A 19,594-nucleotide genomic window follows, 5' to 3' on the forward strand; every position below is an offset into this window, starting at 1 on the left:
GAGGTAATTAAGTCACGAGAGTGGAGTCCTCAGAATAGGATTAGTGCCCTTATAGGAAGAGGCCAATTTCTGTCATGTGAGGACACAGCAAGAAAACAGCCCTCTGAAATTTCTGTCATGTGAGGACACAGCAAGAAAACAGCCCTCTGAAAACCAGGAAGAGGGCACTCCAAGAACCCAATCATGTTGGCACCCTGATCTCAGACTTTCAGCTTCCAGACTGTGAGAAATAAATGTTGTTTAAGCCACGCAGTCTCTGGTAATGTGTTATAGCAGCCCAAACTAACTAAGACAACAAGTCTTCTGTTTTTAAGGCAAGTTTAAGTAAGACTGTCCCTCTTTTGGCCTCCATATCTACAACTGGAAGATTGAAGAGAGAGCTTCAATATACCTGAGTCTGTTTCTGTTTTGTAGATAGGTTCATTTCTGTTGTATTTTAGATTCCACATATAAGTGATATCATATGGTATTTGTCTTTCTCTTTCTGACTTACTTCACTTGGTATGATAATCTCTAGTCCATTCATGTTGCTGCAAATGGCATTATTTCATTCTTTTTTATGGCTGAAATTGTGCAGATTCTCTTAGAATTAGGAACAATAAAGGCATTCCTCCTTGTAAAAGAGTTACTTTTTGAGTAAAATAAAAACATGGCTGTTACAGATTAGCTTTAAAACATCAGTTTTCCAGGCCATGCTGCATTGCCCTCTCTACCCCACGTACAAAGAGTGTGGAGCAAGTGTAAAGTCACAGCCCCCTCATCAAAGAAGTTAAATTTCCAGTATGGCAATTCTTTTGTTTCTTATCTAACTTAATCATTTGTTGGTTGTATTTAACATAATTATACTCTTTTATCTTTTTTCCAAATAAATGGAAAAAAATACCATCAATTGCTTATCTTGACTTAGAAACAAGTATTCACAGCTAAGGTATTTACCAGTTCCTCTTCCACCCCCTGCAAGGTAATACCACCACCACAAACACCCCTACCCCAAACTCCCTCCACATTTTATTGCTTCTCAGGGTTTTTTGTTTGATATTTGTCATCAAAATCATTTCCATTTTATCTCAATTTTGCACATGAAACCTTTGCAGAGGCAACAGAAATTGATGATAGAGGAGGCCTCTGGAGTTTTCTCAAAATACGGTTTTCAGGCCATCAGCATCAGAATCACCTTAGCCTGCTGAGAATGCAGATTCCAGGGCCCAAACTAGAGCCTATTGAATGAGCCAGCCTGAAAATGGACTCTGGGATCCTATAAGCACAAGAATATGAGAATCTCTGGTCTGTAGTAGATCTCACATCAACTAGCCTAGTTTACTGATGCTTTTAACTTCAGACAGATTGCCTTTCAACTATCCCAGAGCAATACATATGAACCTCTTTCAACCCCAGAAATAACTCCTAAGTTTATTTCTGGATTCCTCCTGTCGATTGGGTAGGAATCCTACCACAACATCTTACTTTTTAGTGGAAAGTGCCTTTTCTCCTTGTGAACAAGGGGACTCAGTTTGACCCAAGAGCTCCTGCCACTGTCAGGAACAGCTTCTTTGATTTGGGCATGAGTAAGGGACTTGTAGGCACCATTGAAATGCCTCTTTTGAACTCTCAGTAAGCTGACTTGATTGCTTCTTTCCACCAAGCAGTTGGATTCACGCCTTTCGTTTATCTCTTCCAGGAGATGTTTGTCTGCTTTAAGTTTTTTAATTATTTCACTGGTTCTCTTTACAGATGCCATTATGCTGACAAACTAATCGTCAAGTGATTCTTGCTGTCCTGCTAACAAATGAAAAAAATACTATCAATTGCCTGCTTGACCTTGAAGCCAAGATTCACAATCAGGTATTTACCAGCACCTCCAGTTACTTTATCAGGTGATTACCTCAGTCAGGTATTTCTCCTCCTGCAAATACCACCACCACTGTGCCTCCTCCCCCAACCTCTCTCCATTTCTTATTGCTTTCTAAGGTCTTGATATTTCCTCAGGGGAAAAAAAAAGGCCAAAAAAAGAGGATACAGTAAGAGAATATATTTTGGGTTTTAAAGTGATACTATGCATTGATTCTTGCTTTTAGGAACTTTTGTTGCTTTTCCTGATTATAAAAATAATATGTATTTATTGTAGGAAATGAAGAAAATACAGAAAAGTATAAGGTAGAAAAATTAGAATCACTTGTGATCCAGAGACAACCAAATTAACATTTTTGGATGTCTCTTTCCCAATAAATATCCAAAGGTATTTTACTATAAAAAGTATAGGAAATCCACTGGCAGTCCAGTGGTTAGGACTCCGTGCTTCCACTGCCAGGGTGCAGGTTCAATCCCTGGTCAGGGCACTAAGATCCCACAAGCCATGTGGCACAGCCAAAAAAAAGTACAGAAGACATCAAACTGGCTATGGTTAAAACAAATTTTAAAATGTATAAGTCTTATTAACTATTTAGGAAGATTTTGTTTGTTAGGCCTGTAAATTTGTCTTTTCAGGCATTTAAAGTGCTTAAAAATCAGATATGCTAAATTTGCAAAGGAAATTTAAAATATTTAAAGGACTTGTAAATATACTACCAGAGGTGTTTAGTCTTTTCAACTTGGGTTAACCGAACACTAATTTCAGAAAAAATAAGGATGATCATTCTTTATACGAAAATAACTCAATTTATAAATAGAATACAAGACTCATGTTGAAATCAAAGACTTTTTTTTTTAATAAATTTATTTATTTATTTATTTTTGGCTGCGTTGGGTCTTCGTTGCTGTGCACAGGCTTTTTCTAGTTGCGGTGAGCGGGGGCTACTCTTCGTTGCAGTGCACAGGCTTCTCATTGCAGTGGCTTCTCTCGTTGTGGAGCACCAGCTCTAGTCATGTGGGCTCAGTAGTTGTGGCACTCAGACTCAGTAGTTGTGGCTCATGGGCTCTAGAGCACAGGCTCAGTAGTTGTGGCACATGGGCTTAGTTGCTCCATGGCATATGGAATCTTCCTGGACCAGGGCTCAAACTCGTGTCCCCTGCATTGGCAGACGGATTCTTAACCACTGCGCCACCAGGGAAGCCCCTCTTATGTACTTTTGAGCTAATTTATATTTTGTTAAATGCCTATTAGATTTACTGCAAATGAAATGTAGATGTCTTAGTCACAAATTCACTAAGAAGATCACAAAATCAAACCCTTATTACAAATCGCCTGAAAACTGGAGCCAACTAAAATTAGACACAGCAAGAGTCTAATGGTAAAAGCATGTGATTTGAAGTCAAAAAGATTTGATTCCAGGGACTTCCCTGCTGGCACAGTGGTTAAGAATCCGCCTGCCAATGCAGGGGACACGGGTTCGAGCCCTGGTCTGGGAAGATCCCACATGCCGTGGAGCAACTAGGCCCGTGAACCACAACTACTGAGCCTGCGCTCTAGAGCCCATGAGTCACAACCACTGAGGCCGCGTGCTACAACTACTGAAGCCTGCGCGCCTAGAGCCCATGCTCTGTGGCAAGAGAAGCCACTGCAATGAGAAGCCCGCGCATCGCAATGAAGAGTAGCCCCCGCTCACCGCAACTAGAGAAAGCCCGCAGCAACGAAGACCCAACACAGCAAAAAAAATAAGTTTATTAAAAAAAAAAAAAAAGATTTGATTCCTGTTCACGCTATGCTAACTGTATGACCTTGGTTAAGTTACCTTCTCTGGGCCTCAGTTTCCTTATATATTTAATGGAAATATCCAAATTACAGAGGGTCATAAGGATTAAATGAGCTAATACATTATCAAGAACTTAGTACAACCAAATCTCAATAAATGGTAACTTTAATATATTAATTAAGCACTGTAAAAAATTTTTTTTTGTTCAGTTGGATAAATATATAGTATTTTTGTCCCCCCAGTTATTAACCTGTTTACTTGCTATGTGATCAGGAACAGCTACATAATTTGTGGGACCCAGAGCAAAATGAAAAGGCAGGGACCCTTGTTGGAAAAACCACTGAGAACTTCAAGATGGTGACAGCAGAGCATTAGACCAAGTGGGACCCTTTGGTGGGGGAAGAGGTTTGGCACTTGTGTGAGTGTAGAGGACACATGCCTATGAAACTGACTGTATGTATGACATAGGAACAAGTCGATTTCTATGGTTAATTCACCCAGTTTTACAACCTCTTAAATGGAGATAAATAATGTGCCTAACCTATGGCTGTTTAAAGGGCTTTGAAAATATTAAGCACATATATAGAGTAGATCCTCATTACTCACGGATTCCATATTTGCAAATTCTCCTACTCACTAAAATTTATTTGTTATCCAATAATCAATACTGTGGAGCTTTCACAGTCATCCCCAAACATGCACAGAGCAGCAAAAAATCTGAGTCTCCTTGATGTGCACATCCCCAGCTGGGGTGCAGCAAGGCAGCTCTCTGCCTTCTTATTTCAGCTCTCATACCATGTGTGTCCTTTTCCTGGTCCTTATAGTGTCACATCTTTTTTTTGTTTTCATTTTAGTTCTTTTCATTGATTTCACTGTTTAGAATGCCCCCCAAGCATAGTGCTAAGGTGCTGTCTTGTGTTTCTAAGCAGCAAGAAGGCTGTGATGTGCCTTGTGTGTGTTAGATCAGCCTTGTTCAATAATGAGTTATAGCTCTGTCGGCTGTGAGTTCAACATTAATGAATCAACAACATATATTAAATATGTTTCTTTAAACTGAAACACACATAAAAGAAGATTATATATTGATCGGTTGACAAAAATGCTGTGACCAAAGGCTCACAGGAACCTAACCCTGTATTCTCCCTAAGAGCAGTGGCTCAATATCTGTTAATTCAGTGTTCAGGGCCACTTTATACAACATAACTACCACAATAACAAGAATCAAATGTATATATATAGAAAATATATTACTGTTTCTATAGGTATATTATTATAAATTACCTTTTAACATACAGCAACCCAACGCCTATTTGAAGTCCACTGGTGTGGATGAGCCTACTGAGATATTACCCTGGAGATGGAATATTCTGATCTGTGCCATTCCAGCTTTGTTCCATTCATAGAATCCTGGTTAAGAGTTTGGAGTCAGAGAGACCATTTAGTTATCAGCCATGTGTCCCTGAATAAATTACTTGATCTCTCTTAGTATCAGTTTTTTCATCTGCAAAATGGGATAAAGATACCTATTTCATTAAGTTGTGTGTTTGTGTGTATACGGTGGAGGAGGGAGGAGTTGGAATTGTTACAGAGAAAACCCACAGACCCCAAATGGCATCACTTATACTAAAGCCCATGATGCCAAGCTTAGATTTAATACCTAATGTAATTGCAGTTTCCATCTTTACCAGCAATGCAGTCTTAATCAACCAGTCTGGAATTTTCTGGTCAGCACCAATAAGGTAATTTGACATGTAGGCCCTCTTCATCCCTCAGACGAAGAAGAGGCAATCTGCATAATGAAAACCTTGACTTTCTCTCCCCCCACCCCCCCCGACCACAAAATAAGATATCCTGGCCTAAAAACAACCCTTTTTTTCTTTTGCCAATAGCTCCCTTTCCGCACCCTTCTTCCTATAAAAGCCTTCCATTTTGTACAAGCCTGGAGTGCCCTTCTACTTGCCAGGTGGGATGCTGCCCAGGTCATGAATTGCCTAATAAAGCCAATTCGATGTTCAGATCTACTTGGCTGAATTTTGTTTTTTAACAGAATTAAATGATATGCATATAAAGCTCTTTGCATTGTGCCTGGCATCAATTTATTATATGCACTGATATTTCTTGAGCACCTATTCTGTGCCTGGTACTGTTCTGGGTACTGAGGGCAGATAGGTACCTGCCCCCAAGGAGCTTATAGTCTGAGAGTTTGTGGTAGGTACTTAGTAAATTGTAGCTGTTTTTACTGATTTTATTAAAACTTCATGTTTTACTTGGGTAATTATTTAATTCGAATGTTTTTTCTCAGAAGTAGATGTCTCCAACTTAGAAAAGTCTTCAGAAATACATTTCACAAATACAAAAGTCATCATTTCTTTATCTTTTTACAGAAATTAGTGATAGAAGAAAGAAATTGGTATTGAAGAAAGCAGTTCACAATGCCAGAGAAATTAATTCCCTAAAGAACTATACCAAGGGTCAGCAAAAGAAACTAAATCCCCCAACTCTAATGAGACTGGAGTACAAAAACCATTCAGACCAATGCAGGGCACTTGCTAAAGATAAGAAGGTATTTTTTTTCATTTTTTTAAAACAAAGCTCCCAGATATGCAAAAAACTTATCAAGAGACTTCATCAGTTGGGCACAACCCTGGCACCTGAGGGCCAGGGGCTATATTCAAGTCCTCCCTTGTCAGAGTGCAACCTGGAGGAAGATTTCTACATCTTTGAGCTTCAGCTTCCTTAGCTGCTAAATGGGGCTGATATCAGTATTGTGAGGATTAAACAAGATAATAGATGAAAGGACTTGTAAACTATAAAGTACAATACAAGCATTATGAGTTCTTCTAAAGTGTATAATAGATTAGATTATTAATTCAGGAAGTTGTGTGTGCTGTGCCCAAGAGTAACACTCATTAGTTTACAACATGATAATATGCTACGGACTTCCCTGGTGGCACAGTGGTTAAGAATCTGCCTGCCAATGCAGGGGACACAGGTTCAATTCCTGGTCCAGGAAGATCCCACATGCCACGCAGCAACTAAGCCCGTGCACCACAACTACTGAGCCTGCGCTCTACAGCCCGCGAGCCACAACTACTGAGCCCGCGTGCCTAGAGCCTGTGCTCTGCAACAAGAGAAGCCACCACAATGAGAAGCCCACGCACTGCAACGAAGAGTAGCCCCCGCTCACCACAACTGGAGAAAGCCCGCGCGCAGCAAGGAAGACCCAAGGCAGCCAAAAATAAATAAATAAAATAAATAAATTAAAAAAAATAATTTGTGACATAAGAAACCCAATTTGAATAATTCTTAAGCCAACAAATTTTCCTTGCTCAAAGATTACTCTCGCAGAAGAGATTTCAGGCTGCATTCTAAGGTATCTCACTCCTATTTTCTTGGACTTGTTCTCGTTTGCTACGCTCTGCAAACTGTCAAACTAAATAAACCTGGGAGGAAACAATCAAGAAAAAAAGTGTTTATTTGAGACCAAAAAGTTGCAATTGGGGGCACACAGACTTAGGTAGCAACACAAACAGTACCCTGCTAGGGAGTAAAAGTCAGGGGCTTTTAAAGGCAGAAAGGGGAAGTCTGCATTAGTCACTTTTCCCTCTAGTGATTTACTGAAGCTATCACTACAGGAGTGTAAAGTCCACTATCGTGACAAGTTTCAGGGGTTTTTGCAGAGCCCTTGGCATACTTGTGGTTTGGCCCAGTTCATGGTTTAACTGGGTGAGGATGTGCATAAGATCCACCTCCTTAATGGCCTCCTGGCTCCATTTTAAAACCCCTTGACATAAGTGAATCCATTTTATTTCACATTTCATATTTTCCCCTTTTGATCCAGATTTGTCTCTGAAAGCATCACTGATCAACTTACAGATATGCTTTGTCTCACATCACTGGGATGGACTGGACGCCTCCCAGAAAACCAGATCCCATCTCCGGGGGAATTTTTAATCTCTGATTAAATAGCTACGTCAAGGAGTGGTGTCCTAAGGATTAGGCCACATCTGAGCCACAGGGAGGCATTCAGGAAATGACTTTAGGCAATTTCATCATCCAGGAATTTCATCAAGTTACCCGAATGTTCAAGTGAATAAGACTTACTAACATTTCAGTCCATTCAGAGAATACAATCTTGGTGTTTGTAGAAGTTTTGCAGCAGGTCTGAGTGAGGAGTAGCATAAGAAGTTTAAATACAAGCACACATAGCAAAATTCTAATAATAATCTTAAATAATATTTGAAGTCCTGATCTTATCTAAGTGCCTATAGCTGAAGACAGCCAGCTGAAAACATTGATAGGGAACAGAGAGGTTTTGTGCTGTTTTCCTAATTTTTTTGAGTTCTAATTCACATTCACCAGAAGTGTTCATCTAGTTGCAGCAGGAGGTGTTGGCTAGGGCACAGACGCTGCCCTGTTCTGCAAGGAGATAATGAAGTACAACCCTCACTAGGGAATCCAGGGATCACTGCTGTTGAGCCAAGCCTCAAGTGGCAGAATTTTTTAATTTAGCTGTGGTTCAACAGGTCAGTATGGACTGCACCAGTCCAAGGAACAAATCCTTTCACAGTGGTAATCAATGGAGAGTATATGGGGTATTAAAAGGGGGCAGCCAATTCCCTGGTGGCGCAGTGGTTGAGACTCTGCCTGCCAATGCAGGGGACACGGGTTCGAGACCTGGTCTGGGAAGATCCCACATGCCACGGAGCAACTGGGCCCGTGAGCCACAATTACTGAGCCTGCATGTCTGGAGCCTGTGCTCTGCAACAAGAAGAGGCCACGATGATGAGAGGCCCGCGCACCGCGATGAAGAGTGGTCCCCACTTGCCACAACTAGAGAAAACCCTTGCACAGAAACGAAGACCCAACACAGCCATAAATAAATAAATAAAAGAACGTTAAAAAAAAAAAAAAAGGGGGGGCAGCCAAGTCTCATCTAGATCTATGAGATTATGGCTGCATTTTTTTCTTTAACAAGAACTTGAAGTGAAATGCTATGGTATCACAAAAGGCATTGTCCTGTCATATGCCAGCTGTCTAGACATTCATAAGCCCATGGTTCTCCTTTGTAATCACATACAAAGGCGTACCCAGTCAAGAGTGGTTATTCACGTTTCCACTGACAGGTTATGAACTTAGGGATACGTTCTAGCCGTGGATCCGTGCAGCCATTACAGCCTATTAAGGGGTCAGCCGACAATCATCTGGCCCCAGTGCAACAGAAAGCTTGACGTAGACTTGTGAGATCACATTTCTTACAAATTTTGGTCAGCCATTTGCTTCATGCCAGAGGTAAAGGAAAAAGAGAGAGGATCCAGGCAGTTGGAATGTTAAAGGAATAGGGCTTTAGAGAAATGTTTTGTGGCAGGGTCAAACAAAAACAAAGTGGAGACACCGATCATATAGTTTTACTCTGCAGACAATTTTAAGGGCCGAGTGCTGAAAATCTATCGTAGCATTGGGAACCAAGGAGAAATTGGTGATGGGTATAACTAGAGTGTCCTTAGATCTGGATGATTGTGGCCTTGGAAACATAGCCAGCACTCAGAGAGATGTCCTCCAGTTACTATAGTTTGGGAATAGTTCACTAGAATATTCTCTTCCCATTTGCCAAAAATGTACCCTCGGAAGGTAAAAACTTCAGCTAACATTAAACAAATTCCAACCAAATGCTGACTAGTCACCATCTTGGACATAATAAAGGAAGTCGTTAAGTGATATTCTGAAACCACCAGCCAACTGAGTAGGATTTCCTTAGCAAGAATGTTGAATTAGTATTAACCTCAATAAAGAGAATTCCCTGGCGGTCCAGTGGTTAAGAATCTGCCTTTCAAGGCAGGGGACGTGTGTTCAATCCCTGGTCAGGGAACTAAGATCCCACATGCCGGGGCAACTAAGCCCTTGCACCACAACTACAGAGCCCACATGCTCTGGAACCCATGTGCCACAACTAGAGAGCCAGTGCACCGCAAGTTCTGAGCCTGTGCACTCTGGAGCCCACATACCACAACTAGAGAGAAGCCCACACACCACAACGAAGAGCCTGTGCACCGCAAGGAAAGATCCTGTGTGCCACAACTAAGACCTGATGCAACCAAAAAAAGAAAAAAAAAACAAACAAACTCAGTAAATTTATCAGTACAATAGAGCAGGACAATTATGAAAGGCTTAGTAATGAGGTTAGAGCAGTGTGTATGTATATAGAGGCCTGGTCCTGAATCTTGGGAAAGCTGTCAGCATCGGATGTTGTTGGCTTCACTTCCTAGTTAATTTTCATTTTAATTCTCTAGTCAGTTCACAAGTCCAGCTGGGCATTGGAGCCTTTTAAAAATGAGAAACATGGGAATTCCCTGGTGGTCCAGTGGTTAGGACTCCGTGCTTCCAATCCTGGGGCCTGGGTTCAATCCCTGGTCAGGAAAGCTGTGTGGCGTGCCCCAAAAAAATAAAAAAGAGAAACATGAATCCAAGACTCAACACCTTCAAGCTTTGCAGGACAAGAATTAGTTCAGAGTACCTGAAATGATCCTTTCCATCTAGGTTGTAAAGAATCTTTTTGAAAAAAAAAATTTTTTTTAATTTTTTTAACTTTAAAAAAAAAAAGAGAATCTTTTTGAAGATGTCTTTACAGGTAGACAAAACCACCTGCTTATCGAATGTGATGTTTGTTGCCTTGTGTCCCAGGAGCACACTGTGGAAAGATTGTTCTACCAGGGTATGTTTTTTATCTAAGGCTCTGATTAGTCCGTTGCAATATTGAAGCATGTCTCCTTTAACTAGTTGACTATATCAAGAGCAGAGAGAGACAAATGCATAGGTCACCAGTAATGACTTCAAGTGGTGACAGACTGTGTTTCCCAAAAGGGGTAGTTCTCAGATTGAAAGGACCAAAGGAAGTGCCTTAGGCCAAGCCATTTTAAGGTCTGCATAAATTTTGCCACTTGAGTCTTAACAACAATGCCATTTTTTCTTTCCATCAGTCCAGAGGAGTGAGGGTGCTAAGTACAATGAAAACATTGTAGAATAGGCCAAACCTCACAGACTTGTTTCATAGCATGGCCGGTAAAATGTATTCCCTGGTCACTATGCAGTTCTGAGGGCACACCCCATGTGGGTATAACATTTTCCAACAATATTTTTGCAACTGCTGAGGCAGTAGCCTGCCAGTAAGGGAATGCTTCAATCCAATGAGGAAACATGCAAATCATAACAAGAACAAATGTATAGCCTTTTATACCTTAAAAGGCCCTTTAGGGAAATCAAAATATCCAGGGGCAGTTTGGATAGTTTCTCTGGGTTTTTTTTAAGGATGTACAGTACAAGTTAATTGTGCCTCCTTGGAGGCCTTAAAAATATTTTCCCAACAGTATTGTCTCATTTCTCATGGCCCAGTGGGTCATCTGATGAGTCATTTCCATCAGGGGTCTTTACATGGACTCTGGCAAGACAGGTCTTCTTTTGGGGCCATACTATAAATTAGTTAATGGGCTAAAAATACAGCCATTATCAGCCCAATAAAGCCTTTATGCCGTGCCTTAGTTTGGGCTTCTTTGATCATTTCCATTAGATCCTCTTTCAGAATGTAGTCAAACTTTAATATAACCATTTCAGGTTGGGTGGCTCATAAGACAGCTATTCTTGCAGCCTGATCAGCCAAATTATTTCCTTTGGTTTCATCTGAATTTAATTCTGAATGCCCAGGCATCTTAACGATGACTAGGACAGATGGAAGTTGGATTGATTCCAACAACTCATTCACCCAATTTCCATTCTTAATCTGGTTTCCTGCCTGAGGTCAAGAATCCTCTTTGTTTCAAAAGTGCCAAGGTCAGAAACTACCACAAAGTGACTGTCTATATAGATGTTCACAGTTTTACCTTCTGCTAGGGTGCAAACTCAGTTAAAGCATGGAGTTCTGCATGCCAGCTGAAGTAGCAGTAGTCAGTGGAGTTTCCTCAATTACTTCAAAGGAGGAGGTGATTGCATACCCGGCACAATATTTTCCAAATAAGATTTTTCAAATAAGAACCATCGGTAAACTTAAATTTCAGCATTAGCAATACGGGTTTCTTGTAAGTCAGCTCCAAGGATTAATAACTGATCAGGCAGGGTCAAACAGCCATGAGGAGTTTCATCGGTAGGTAAAGGGAGAAGGCTTGCAGGGTTAAGGTTGTTGCAGTAGGAAAGGGTTATGTGAGAAGTTAGTCACTATATTTCATGAGGTGAGATGGCTTATAGAAAGGCAGAGTGTGATAAGAATTGAGTATGGGGAACACAGATGATAAGTGGACAGCCCATAACTATTTCCTCAGTTGATTTTGTAAGAGCTGCTGCTGGGGCTGAAATAGCTCTCAGGCATGGGAAAACACCTCTGGCTACAGGGTCTAATTGTTGACTGCAATAGCCAAGGGGTGGTGTTGACCGCTGTGCCTTTGAGTAAGCACACCTAAGGCATTCCCCTCCCTTTTGTACACAAAGAGGGAAAAAGGAAGCTGGTAATTAGGATGACCTGAAGCAGGTGGTCTGAGAAGTCTGCTTTTCAGGTTTTGGAGAGTCATAAAGACATTTCCTTCCCAATCTAAGGGATCTGGTCTTTCAGCTTTGAGCAGTGTATAAAGAGAGTGGGCAATTAAGGAAAAATCAGGTATGCAGTTCCCATAGTATCCAGCCAGATTCCAAAACCCTTGAAGTTGTCTTTTGGTCTGTGGCTACTGGAAATGTAAGACACTGGACCCTATTAGGGTCTAAAAGGAGTCCTTGATCTGAGATCAGTACCCTAGGTATTTGAGCTGCATTTGAACAACTTCTAATTTCTCCTTAGAGACCTAATGAACTTTAGCTGCTAATGGCTTGAGGAGACTGATGCTATTTTGCTCACTTGCTTCCTTAGAAGAGGAACAGAGAAGTTCATCAACATACTGTAAGAGGGTAGATAGACCTTTGTGGAAAAAAATGACATCTACTAAATCCATTTTTAGGATCTGCGAAAAGTAGGAAGGGCTTTCCATAGAGCCAGGTGTAGAGTTGCCCTTCCCACGTGAAAGCAAATAAGAATTGACTTTCAGGTTCCATGGGGATGCTGAAAAAGGAACTACAGAGGTCTATTATGGTGAAAAATTTACCCTCTGTAGGTATTGCTATTAAAAGCGTATGAGAGTTAGGGATGGTCAGATGATGAGGGATAATGATGTTCTAACTAGCCCTCAAATCTTGGACAAATCTCTCTCTTCTTCCTTGGGGTTTCTTAATAGGGAGAATGGGTGTAATACAAGGACTGGTGCAAGGAACTATGGGGCCTTGTGTCTTATATTCCTCTGTGATTGGTTGAATTCCTGCTAAGGCCTCAGGATTTAAAGAATATTGATTAATGCTTGGAAGAGCTTACCAAGGTCAATTTGAATTTGAATTGGGGGAGCTGAATGAATCCACCCAATGTCAGCTGTGGATTTTTCCCAGAATGTCTCAGGGATTTCTTTGGGGAGTTTTAAGTTTATGTTATCTTCCAAGCTTGTCCTAAGGGCAAAAACTGCTAATAGGGTTGAGGAGCTTGGAGTGCCAGGAGTTGTTGAGGGAACTGAGTCAATCTCAAGAATAATTTCCCCCTTTTGAGAAAAAGAGATGACAGCATGATATTTCTCTCAGAAGTCTCATTCTAGGAAGTTGACAGGAGAAGAACCAACCAATAGGAAGGAATGCTGTCGTGGAGGGAGCCCAGCTGGAAAGGGAAGGGAAGGGATTTATAAACTATAGGGGGTTTACTAGATATTCTCACCATTTGAATTATCTCAGTGCTCTGAGGAAGGGGTTGTTTGGGATTGGTGGGACTGAGCACAGAAAGTGTGGCTCCAGTGTCAGTTAAGACAAGGAGCTCATTTCCAAACATAAGGGAAGTTTCACCCAGATGATTAAGGGGAAGGATTGGAAAACCCCTTGTTTGTCTTCAGAGCAAGCTCAGTCCATAAGAGAAGCTGAAGGCTTAACACGGGAGGATTATTTAAAGTGTTTTAGTTTAAGGCAATTCTTTTTCCAATGGCCAAGTTTCTTACACAAATGGCAGATATTTTTAGAGTCTGAAGGCTTTGATTTAGTTTGTTGAAGCCTCTGGGAGGAGTTTGATAGCTGTTGAAGCAGTAAGTTTATGATTTTAGTGGCCTCTCGTTTATTTGAATTTTGAATAGTCTGACCCAATCAGTTTGCCAAATTAACCAAATCAGGAGTTGCCATGGTTTCCCAATTAAGTTGGGCTCGCTTTACTAGAATTGTGAGATCCTCACCTGAGCCGCTTCTAAACATGGAGTTAAAGACCACCTTAGTGAACTCTGCACCGAACAGAGTCTGTTAATACAAGTTCATGTGCCCAATGCACAGTAAGACCAAACAAACTGAAATGTCAGAGTTTCGAGCAGAGAAGTTTATTGCAAGGCCATGCAAGGAGATGAGGTGGTTCATGCCCTGAAAAGCCTCGAGCTCACCAAAGGTTTAGGCAAAGCATTTTTAAAGGCCAGGAGAGGGGTGGGTCGCAGGGCACGTGATCAGCTTGTGCACAGTTCTCTGATTGGCTGATGGTGAGGCAGCAGGGTGGTGTCACAGGGGTTAACATTATCAGTCCTTAGGCTCCAGGAGGCCTGGGGCTATATGTGCTCATGGTCATCAAGTAGTTCTTCCATTTGGTGTGGGAAGGGGGGTTCACAGCTGCAAAACAACTCAGGAAATGTGCATCAAACACTATTATCTAGAATCTTACGTATTGGATGGAGCACACTTTGGTCCAGGAAGGTCAACCTAATTACACTTCAAGGTTTTTCTCTCAAGGGACCTCTTATTTATAATAACCAGCCTTCCTCCCGCTGGCTTGGATTGTCCTGTGCCAACTGTCACACCACAACCACCACTTTGTGGCGCAGAAACGCCAAGGGTGAACCTGTGTGCAATGCTTGTGGACTCTACATGAAACTTCGCGGGGTGCCTTGACCGCTTGCTATGAAAAAAGACGGACTTCAAACGAGGAAGCGAAAACCTAAGAACATAAATAAGTCAAAACCTTGCGCTGGTAATAGCAATAATTCTGTTCCCATGACTCCAGCTTCCACCTTTTCTAACTCAGATGACTGCGGCAAAAATACTTCCCCTACGACACAACCGACAGCCTCAGCGACCCTCCTGGGCCGGCTGGTTCTTGGTGCGCGTGGCTAGCGTGGCAGCGGCGGTGCCAGGAAGAGCCTGCTGGAGCCGTTATCTGTGAGCAACTGGCAGAAGCGTTTGTGAAAGGTGTTTGTGTTGACAAAGAAGCGACATTCTCCCATTTTGGTCCCAGTTTATCACGTTGGAGGACAGCTGGCTTTGTGAATGACTGCTTTATAGGATTTTGTGAGCGCTGTAGGTGAGGGGGATATTATTATATCCACACAGCAAGGTTGGGTCCTTCTTCGGCTTGACGTTTAAAACCTCCAGTGATGGGCTTCCCTGGTGGCGCAGTGGTTGAGAGTCTGCCTGCCAATGCAGGGGACGCGGGTTCGAGCCCTGGTCTGGGAGGATCCCACATGCCGCGGAGCAACTAGGCCCGTGAGCCACAACTACTGAGCCTGCGCGTCTGGAGCCTGTGCTCCGCAACAAGAGAGGCCGCGATAGTGAGAGGCTCGCGCACCGCGATGAAGAGTGGCTCCCGCTTGCCACAACTAGAGAAAGCCCTCGCACAGAAACGAAGACCCAACAGAGCCAAAAATAAATAAATAAATAATTCTTAAAAAAAAAAAAAAAACCTCCAGTGATGATGGGTCTGCCCCGTGGATCTCCAGCGGCCTCTGTGACTGACGGGGTGGAAATTAGTCATGCAGGGTTGTCCTCGTTTAATAGGGACAGCCAAGCTACAAAACAAAGGACATTCGTAGGCATACTCCCAGTGGAACAAGGAAACGGGCCACACTCTCTACTTAGAGATATAAGTGGCAACATACCTGCTCCCCCACCTTTCCTTAATGACTGTGATTTAAAGCACAGAGACCGTCGCAGAGACCGTATCAGACTTGCTGTTTCAATTCCCCTCTGAGAAGTCAGCTGTAGGAGATCACCAGTAGGCATTCCTAGAGGACTTCTTTTAAGTTCTGATGTCCCTGCATGTGGGCATATTCAGTGGTGGTACTATCGTGACCTGGCACCTGAGCAAGCCTGGCTGGAGCTGAGGATTCTGGAGCACGAAAATCACGAAAATCATTTTTGCCCTGCTCTGAAGCCTCATTTTGTTGACTTTGTGGCATGTCTTAGCTTTCTGTACGTGTTGCTCCTCTGTGTTTTAACTAGACCTCTGCCTCATTTCTTCTGATGGTCATCAGGTTGCTGACCCTGCTCCCTTATGGCTCAGTTTCTCTGTTGCAGGCTGTGCAGGTGTGGTGTGTAAGTTTTGGAGGTGGAGGGAGGGCAGTTCGTCTCCTGTGTGAGAACAGGAAGACCCGTTGCTGCTGCCGGGCAGGCTGGTGTTAAAAGAGCCCCTGTCTTGTTCCTTTGGAATTCTTTTTTTAAATTATTGCAATAAATGATTTATTTGCTTTCACTTATGTAATATTTACTATTCATTAGACCTTATTATTTTTCATTTTTCTTTTCCTTACTTTCTCTGTATTTAAAAAATTTTTTTAATTATTTATTTTTGGGGGCCTTGCCATGTGGCATGTGGGATCTTCCCCGACCAGGGGTCGAACCCGTGACCCCCTGCATTCGGAGCGTGGAGTCCTAACCGCTGGACCACCAGGGAAGTCCTATCAGAATTTTATAATCAGTTTCTTGTATGGAATTCTTTGTGTTTGTTAAGAAATGTGTTGAACTTAATTTTTGATACAGTTGATTAGTTTTGTGACTTTTGAACTTAAAGATAAATTTCCTCCAAATGGTTTTTTTTTTTCATTCAGTCTGAAATCTTCTTTATCTGTAGATTTACTGAAAAATGTTTATTTAGTTGACCTAAATAGACATCAGATTTTCTTTGGCATTTATAGTCTCTGTGGTTTGTAAGAATATTTAAATTTTTCATTGAATTCCATTTATTGACTGAGTTATGTTTCATGGTGTTTGTTGTTATTAGGAGGCAAATATGGTAACATTCTATTTCAGCAATTCCCAAATAAGATTTAATAAGTAGTCTCTATATATTCTATCCCTCTTAGGACTTATAACTAAAAATTTGTGAAACTGGAGGATACTTTACATATATACACACATATATAAAATGCATATGTATATTGTATATATGTATGTAACATATAATATACAAAAACTTTATAACTCATCCCCCAATTTATAGATAAAAGTGATCTCTTAATTTTCTTTGGGACAGGAAGGATTAATTTGATAAAATGAGCAATAAGACAATGGCTGAGGATAAAAAAATCACTGAACATGTTTTGCCTGCCTAAAAGAAGTTCTATAGATAATTATTTAAAAAAATTAAAGCCTACTTAAGTTTACATTAAAACTGCAAATATAATGTTGAAGTCATCATTAAACACGTAATGTTGAAATAAATGGAGATGAACTCTAAGAAAAAAAAAAAAATACTATTATCTAGGTACTTCAGAGAGAAGCTAAAGCAGAGGATATGGGGGAAGGCCTGTCCTGGGAAGGCCCCATAGGGTCCTGCTCCGTTACAAGTCCAGGATTTTCCTTAAAAACAATTTCAAGTCTGTTGTAATAGTCATGCACAGGTTTGTTAGTCCTTGAGTGCATGCTTTGATTTTATTCCAATCAACAGGTTTTGGGAAGGCCCAAGGAATGGCTTCATGTAAAGATTTTGCTATTTCTTGGGCTTCAGAGCTGTCAGCTGGCATGATACATTGAAGATCCTCTAAAGGATGATTCCAGCCAGCTTTAGCCATCCAAAGTTGGGCCTGCCTTCCCTCAAAATTGATAAAGATCAGGAAACACAAGCTCATAGATTTGAATGACAATGTTAAATTCCTTTGCAAAATGGTGAGGGTTCTCAGTAAGCTTGGAAAGCTCTTTGGCTATAGCTAGCAATTCTGCCTTAGTCCCAAGTATGTAAATTAGATTTAAAAGGGTGCCCTCATTACTGAGTTTCAATTTAAACGTACGAGTTTGTCTATTTATTTATGTATTTATTTTTTGGCCGCACTGCACAGCTTGCAGGATCTTAGTTCTCTGACCAGGGATCGAACCCGTGCCCCCTGTAGTGGAAGTGCGGAGTCCTAACCACTGGACCGTCAGGGAATTCCCTAAACCTGTGAGTTTGAATTGGTTGAGTGAAAGAGGTTGGGGGTGGAGGATCAAGGGAGGCCTCAGGGTTTGGGGAGTAAAAAGGGAGTTCAGCAAGGGAAGAGGAAAAGAAGGAGGGAGATGGGGGGAAGTGTGGAGGACAGACTTGAGGAGCTGGAGGGGGTGACAGAAGAGTTACCAGTCTTTTGGAACTGAAAATCTTTTCAGAAAGTTTAGAATTTGTGTCTTGGAAGGAACTGATTTGGGGATCAAAGAATTGTAATTCAGGTCATGTAGATTCTGGTAGCAAACTAAACAGTGTCCTGCTGGGGAGTAAAAGTCAGGAGCTTTTAAAGGCAAAGATGGGAGATTTGTATTACAAAGAATTTTAATTGTAGTTGGAGGCTGAGGCTAGTGTTGACTAAACAGGTTTGAGTGCTAAGGCTAACACTAGAGGGAGGGGAAAGTCCGGTCCATGACTGTGACAAGTTTCAGGTGTTCTTGCAGAGTCCTTGGAATATTTGTGGTCTGGCCCAATTCAAAAGTCCACGGTTCCATCTGTGTGTGAGGTTCACCTCCTTAATGGCCTCCTGGCTCCATCTTAAAACCCCTTGACATGAGTGAATCCATTTTATTTCACATTTCACAAAACCTTACCAAGGTCTTACTTCATTCCCACTCTAAGGTTATAGGATACAACACTAGGCATGCACACTTGTGGCCAACTATGTAAAATTAAATTTAAACCGTGTTTAGTTACATTTTAGAAGGAGAGAAGGCATGATTTAATGTGTAATATAGATTAAATTTTAAAATTTTACAATAATGGAGCCGGCTATCTTCTAATGTTAGTCACTGCTATCTAAAAGCGTTTACCAAGTTAGGTGCAAGTGATTCTGTATGGCATGAACTGCCAAGTAAAAAGCCTTTTTAAGTACTGAGGGAGTTATAAAATAAGATACTATGTGATACAGTCCCTGGCTTTAGCAAGCTCAAATCCAGAAAAGGGATAAAATATTCAAAGGGAAGTTAAGTAACATTGCCAGGAAGAGTTCGGCGAGTGGCTCTAATAGTGCTACGAGGTCAGAAGAGAGAGAGGTCTGTAGGGGCTCCAGTCATGGAGAGAGACTAAGGAAGGAGGTGGGAACTGAGCTGACTTGGACCCTAAAGGATGGGTAGTTAGGCCTAATTGAGAGAATATGGAGAGCAAATCTCATGATCTCATGAGGACGATTGCATGATAAACATGCACATGGCATCCTGGCTGCACTGAGAGGATTAATGTGGTGTGATTTACTTTCTGCTCTGCCAGTCCTCCTCTGCTCTAGTTATTGTCTCCACTCTGTACACTCAGCCATGCCCAGCTCCTTCACCACTCCTGACCAAAGGGGGCACTGTCTTAGCGACCTCACCCTCCCAAGCGTGGACATGAGGAATTTGACTTGCTATGGTAGTGTGAAAGAATTCCAGTCCAAAATAGAACTGGAGGAGATAAAATGGAGAATCTTTCGCACGTGCCCTCAGGAAGACAAAATTAAGGACTAAGAGACTGATTTCCCATAAATGACTGATTTATCAAAAACTGATAGTGTGGGAATTTTCTCAGATGATGGGGTTGGATCTGAGGTTGTCTCCTATTGACCTTGGGAAGTTTAGTCAGAGGCAGGCAAGGAAGAGAACCCAGATGGTATTGGTCTCACAAAGTGGATTGAATTGAGCTTTGTTTGCATGACTTGTTGGCCTGAAACAAATAGACTGCTAGATAT

The 19,594-nt window shown here is 41.6% G+C and overlaps 1 protein-coding gene across 1 annotated transcript in view; it reads right to left on the bottom strand.

Moving 5' to 3' along the window:
- Nucleotides 1–1,436: 1,436 nt before the first annotated feature.
- Nucleotides 1,437–19,594, bottom strand: part of SPATA45 (spermatogenesis associated 45) — a 46,407-nt gene continuing 28,249 nt past the window's right edge. Inside the window, exon 2 of the mRNA XM_082400996.1 lies at nucleotides 1,437–3,062. Within this exon, the coding sequence (XP_082257122.1) occupies nucleotides 1,448–1,738 (291 nt within the window). The 5' untranslated portion in view covers nucleotides 1,739–3,062 and the 3' untranslated portion in view covers nucleotides 1,437–1,447. The remainder of the gene's footprint in view (nucleotides 3,063–19,594) is intronic.

This window comes from Balaenoptera borealis (genome assembly GCF_965194805.1).
Source record: "Balaenoptera borealis genome assembly, chromosome: 1".
Lineage (NCBI taxonomy): Eukaryota > Metazoa > Chordata > Mammalia > Artiodactyla > Balaenopteridae > Balaenoptera > Balaenoptera borealis.